Here is a 6,550-nt window from a genome sequence, read left to right on the forward strand (position 1 = left end):
ATCGCTTAGGGTTTGAAGGTTTTGGACAAGATTGTTGAATTCAGACCCGATCGAGTGAAAGCCTTGGGACAAAGGGTGTCTTGCAAGGGAGTAGCGTGAGACGGTGGATCGTGTTGTCAAATATTGGATTTCAATAAATGTGCGCTTGGGATTAGTTCAACCGGGTGAAATCCTTGGGACAAGGAGCTCCTTACAAGGAAGCAGCAAGAACGAGTGAATTAAAGCGACATTGTTGGTTACTTGATCAATCTTTGATCAAGGGTTTTGGAGGTGGTAGAGTCAACATCAAACATAGGGTTTGTAGAGTTCGATTTCTTCATCTCTTGTATACACATATTTTGTAAAGTAAGATTTATTATAATATCTTAACCGGAATTCGAATTAAGGGCAGACGTACCCGTAGCAAGGTCGATTAGGGAACTTCCTAAATAAATAATTGTTTACTCTCTCTCTCTCTCTCTCTCTCTCTATCTCTTCCATTTTGTAGTTTGCAAATTATCGATTGCATTGATCATTTGATCAATATTATTTGGATCATAATTTTGAATGTGTTTTGAAATTTGTGTTGTTGTGTATCACAAACCATTTGGTTGTGATTGGATTTCTAAGAATAAAAATCACCACATAAAGCTCCAAACATTGTTGATCGTACACTAAGTGTTTGATAAATTACTTGACCTAACTTTTTTTGTGTTTTGATCATTGGAGATAGACTTTTCCTATTGTATTGTATTCAATTAGTTGTGATTAGTTTTTGTTGAAACCTCTACGCATATCTGAGCTTTTTAATAGTAGGTTCGGTTAGACGATTTTTGATCCGGGAAAATTTTTAAACTTGCTTACGCGCTATAAACTTTTTTAAAACCAATTTTAGTTCAAGTTTTAAACTTATGATCTATTCACCCCCTCTAGATCTATGCCTATCGTCTAATACCATCCTCCGGGCATATCTCATGCACACTCAGAAATGAGAAGTTAATGAAAATGAAAAACTTATAAATGATATTTTTTCAAAATAAAATCAACAGTTCACACAAAGAGTCTCATTGGGCGTGCCAATTTGTTTACTGGTAAATTTTCTAAATAAAATAAGTTTCTATTAATACTTAAGGGATCAAACTCGAAAATCTCTCGGGACATATTTGTGTGAATTTAAACCTTTGAACACCATGTTATGATTGAAATTGAAAACATAATAAGAAGATGACAATGTGAAATTTTAACAAGACTTGAAATGTAAAAGATTTTGAAGATAAAGATAACTGAAATTGAAGAGCCTCCACGTGTTTTCGAGTATCCACCTGCTCCAATCTAATTCCCGCTCTTTCAATCAAGCCAAATAACAATCTTATAGAATTTGAAATTTTCACTAAGTCCACAGATGCGACGAATGCTTCTCGACCTTCATCTTCTTCGACCACACTTGCCACATGCATAGTTTTCGACATGTTCAATAACTTTCATCATGGCATACTTATTCTTACTTGCCATTTAGGTCGAAAAATCCAAGGTAACAGCTACACATCGTATGTGGGTGCGAGTTAGAGATGGTGATGATGTTAACGATATGATGTATGTAGAAGATGATATTATTTTAATTGTTGTGATATCTTAGACATATTATGGTGTTAAGTCTTTTTTATTTGTTGTTTGAGTTGTTGTTTTATGCGTATTTATTTTTGTATGCTATGTCTTGTGTTGTTCGTGTGTGGAAATTATTTTTTAAGGGTGTTTAGGGGAGTTTATGTTATTTATGTTGTAACCAAAAGTTGATATATATATATATATATATATATATATATATATATATATATATATATATATATATATATATATATATATATATATATATATATATATATATATATATATATATATATATATATATATATATATATATATATATATATATATATATATATATATATATATATATATATATATATATATATATATATATATATATATATATATATATATATTATATTATATATATATATATATATATATAATAACAAGGTTACAAAAATTTAAAGAAAAAATAAATGTTCATGTAGAACTTGCTTCAATATTGGGACATTTTGTTCTATTGTGTTCGAGCTAACGATATAAACTACACAATCTTACCATTTTATCAGTTGTATCCATTTATGTTCTAATTCACATACTGTTAGAACGACCCTTTTTCTTCCTTCACATGTTTTCGTTGTGCCAAATTATGTCCCATTGATATGAAAGTCAATAATCTTCGGATGCTACCACATGAAAGTTATTGTTGTACATATTGAAAACATTTACGATATTATAAACATCGAATAGATGCTTAGAAGCGTCTTGGAGAGCATATGACTATGCCGCAATGACATGGGAGCAAGGCATACAGAAGGTTTAAAATTTGCTACAGTCGCACCGACCTCTATTCAATTGGAACCGATAGTCTCCATTCGGCCTATACTCGTTGTGGTCATGTGTTTCCTTTACACTAAAAGTGAGTCTATGACGGTCAAAGATTGTAACTACATGTGTGCTATCTTTGAGAGTTTCCTCCTTCATCATTTTCATGCAACTTCCATATAATAGTTGCCCCGATCGTAACACCGAACTCCATTTTTTGTCTCTGGTTGCAAAAAGTGACCTCGGCCACGTGATTTAGTGACGTGACATTCATGTGGATAAAAAGGAAGGTTGCGGCGTGAAAATCACGTCACTAAATATTTAAAATAATAAAATAATAAACGTTCAGCTTTCACACGGAGGGAATTGTAAAATTTTCAAAAAATTAGTTGTGGCATGTATTTCACGTCGCTAACCAAAATTCAAAAATTAAAAAAAATTGAGTGAGAAATATTGATCGGTTGAATTGATTGAGTTGACAACTTTAATGTTCTTGGCGTGATTTTCACGTGACAAGTTTGTGGCGTGATTTTCACATGGCAAGTTTGTGGCACGCTGACATTTGTGGTGTTATTTTCATGTGACAAGTTTGCTCTTCCCCTCACATTAGTAGTTTTCTAAAATCTCTTCTCACTTCTTATTTTCTACCTTTCCTCTTCTTCTATCTCCACTATTTTCTTCTTCTTCTTCTTTCTTCCCTCCACCATTTTTCTTCTTTTTCTTTCTCCCTTCCAGTATTTTTCTTTCACCAAAAACCAGTCTGCCACAATTCATTCAAAAGATAATGTTTTTTAATTTTTTGGAGAGAAAATAAACTTTATTCCAAAAACAAGAAAGTCCAAACCAATCAAAGATCCAGATAGTAAAATACGACTCTATACAACAAAATAACTAGAAATCTAATCTATACAAAGAGTATCCTTGTTCACATGGTTCCTTAGATTTCTATGGTAGATGTTTCTCATGATTACGGTTGACTTGATGTTGTGGATGATGTAAGGATTTAAGGCCTTTTGTGAAAACACCATGTCATTCCTAGCATGCAAAATGTGGTATATAGTTTTAGCAACATTCAACTTTAGAATCTCTCCATGCCAACCCTTTTTGGCAGTTTTGTGAATCAACAACCAACTACCCTCTCTATCCCAGGTGGAAACATTTATAGTGTAGCCATTCCAATGAAGCAACCTTGTCCAAGTGTCCTTAGTATACTTGCAATAAAAAACATATGTTCAAAGTTTCCTTCTGCTGACAGAAACTGCAATTGCCATCAGTTATCACACCAATCTTCTGCAGCCTATCTTTATTTGGTAATCTTCCAAGCATAGTCAATCATAGATTAAATCTAGTTATAGGCCTAGCATGATTCTTGAAGAATATTTTCCTCCAACTGACATAGATGTGGCACCCTCAAAGGTCTTTGTACATTGCTGCTGTTCTAAACCTTCCTTGTTACATACTAGTGATCTAATACTGGCTATTGATCACTAACTCTCTACACTTTAAGATGTTTTTCATCATCCAATATATAGTAGTTTTCATATTCCACTGCATAATAGTTTCCCCTTTCATATAATATGCATCAAGTCATCTAATCCAAAGCTTATCATCCTTGACATGTAAGTTGCACAAGATCTTCAACAAGGTTGCATTGTTCCACACATTAAGATATTTGATGTTAAGACCTCCAACATTTTTTGGCTCACATATTTTCTCCCAAGCAACATAAGCTTTTCTACCTGTAGCTTTTCCAGACCATAAAAAATTCTGCAAATGGTTTCAAATTGTTTGATGATCTTTTTAGGCATTGGAAAAACTTGCATCCAATAACCAGAAACATCATCAACACACTCCTCACTAACTGATATCTACCTACATAGATAAGCAATTTAGTTATCCAATGTTGAATTTTGGCCATCATTTTATCAATTAGTGGCTGACATTAACTAATGGTAATTTTCCTGCTGGATAGAGGAACACCCAACTATTTAAAAGGCAAGTGACCTTCCACAAGACTTGTGAAAGTCAAGATATTCTACTGCTCCGGCATACTAGTTCCACCAAAGAAAATCTTGCATTTTGAAGGGTTTGCCTTAAGCCTAGTGGCCTTAGAGAATTGTTTGAAAACATCCATCATAAGTTGGAGAGATCTCTCATCATCTATGGAAAAAAGGACCAGATCATCTACGAAACACACATTTGTTATCTTGAGTTTGGCACACTTAGGGTGATAATTAAAATCAGGAATGTATTGCAAGGAGACCATACTTCGATGGAGATACTCCATAATCAACACAAAAAGGAGGGTGGAGAATGGATCACCTTGTCTCAAACCCCTCCACCATTTTTCTTCTTTTGTTTTCTCCCTTTCAGTATTTTTCTTCCACCAAAAACTAGTCGACCACCATTCTTTCAAAAGGTAATGTTTTTTAATTTTTTGGAGAGAAAATAAAATTTATTTCAAAAACAAGAAAGTCCAAGCCAATCAAAGATCTAGACAGTAAAACACAACTCTATACAACAAAACAACTAGAAATCTAATCTATACAAAGAGTATCCTTGTTCACATGGTTCCTTAGATTTCCATGGAATATGTGTCTCATGATTACGATTGTCTTGATGTTGTGGATGATGTCAGGATTTAAGGCCTTTTGCGAAAACACCATGTCATTCCTAACATGCCAAACGTGGTATATAGTTTTAGCAACATTCAACTTTAGAATCTCTCCACGCTAACCCTTTTTGGAAGTTTCGTGAATCAACAACCAATTACCCTCTCTATCCCAGGTGGAAACATTTATACTGTATCCATTCCAATGAAGAAACCTTGTCCAAATGTCCTTATTATACCTGCAATAAAAAACATATGTTCAAAGTTTACTTCTGTAGATAGAAACTGCAATTTCCATCAGTTATCACACCAATCTTCTGCAGCCTATCTTTATTTGGTAATCTTTCAAGCATAGTCAACCAAATATTGAATCTAGTTATAGGCCTAGTATGATTCTTGAAGAATATTTTCCTCCAGCTGACATAGATGTTGCACCCTCAATGGTCTTTGTACATTGCTGCTATTCTAAACCTTCCTTGCTGCACACTAGTGATCCAATGCTGCCTATTGATCACTAACTCTCTACACTTCAAGATGTTTTTCATCATCCAAGATATAATAGTATTCATATTCCACTGCATAATAGTTTCCCCTTTCATATAGTATGCATCAAGTCATCTAATCTAAAGCTTATCATCATTGACATGTAAGTTCCACCAGAGCTTCAACAAGGTTAGATTGTTCCATACATTGAGATCTTTGATGTTAAGACCCCCAACATTCTTTGGCTCACATATTTTCTCCCAAGAAACATAAGCTTTTCTACCTGTAGCTTTTCCATACCATAAGAAATTCCTGCAAATGGTTTCGATTTGTTTGATGATCTTTTTAGGCATTGGAAAAACCTGCATCCAATAACCAGAAACATCATTAACACACTTATCACTAACTGATGTCTACCTACATATCTAAGCAATTTAGTTATCCAATGTTGAATTTTGGCCATCATTTTATCAATTAGTGGCTGACATTGATTGATGGCGATTTTCCTGCTTGATAGAGGAATACCCAACTATTTAAAAGGCAAGTGGCCTTCCACAAAACCTGTGACAGTCAAGATATTCTGCTGCTCCGGCATACTAGTTCCACCAAAGAAAATATTGCATTTTGCAGGGTTTGCCTTAAGCCCAGTGGCCTCATAGAATTTTTTGAAAACATCCATAATATGTTGGACAGATCTCTCATCATCTATGGAAAAAAGGATCAGATCATATGCGAAACAAACATTTGTTATCTTGAGTTTGGCACAGTTAGGGTGATAATTGAAATCAGGAATGTATTGCAATGAGACCATAATTCGATGGAGATACTCCATAATCAACACAAAAAGAAGGGTGGAGATTGGATCATCTTGTCTCAAACCCCTCCACCATTTTTCTTCTTTTTCTGTCTCCCTTCCAGTATTTTTCTTCCACCAAAAACCAGTCTGCCACCATTCATTCAAAAGGTAATGTTTTTTAATTTTTTGAGAGAAAATAAACTTTATTCCAAAAACAATAAAGTCCAAGCCAATCAAAGATCCAGATAGTAAAACACAGCTCTATA

The 6,550-nt window shown here is 33.9% G+C and overlaps 1 protein-coding gene across 1 annotated transcript; it reads right to left on the reverse strand.

The window, feature by feature from the left end:
* Nucleotides 1–5,628: 5,628 nt before the first annotated feature.
* On the reverse strand, nucleotides 5,629–6,299 carry LOC127095448 (uncharacterized). The gene is made up of 2 exons (XM_051034135.1): nucleotides 6,057–6,299; nucleotides 5,629–5,850 (listed from the first exon to the last, which is right to left on the reverse strand). Exons 1-2 carry the CDS (start codon nucleotides 6,297–6,299, stop codon nucleotides 5,629–5,631), a joined length of 465 nt encoding a protein of 154 aa, XP_050890092.1.
* Between the last annotated feature and the right edge of the window lie 251 nt (nucleotides 6,300–6,550).

The sequence above is a fragment of the Lathyrus oleraceus genome, chromosome 6 (assembly GCF_024323335.1).
Source record: "Lathyrus oleraceus cultivar Zhongwan6 chromosome 6, CAAS_Psat_ZW6_1.0, whole genome shotgun sequence".
NCBI lineage: Eukaryota > Viridiplantae > Streptophyta > Magnoliopsida > Fabales > Fabaceae > Lathyrus > Lathyrus oleraceus.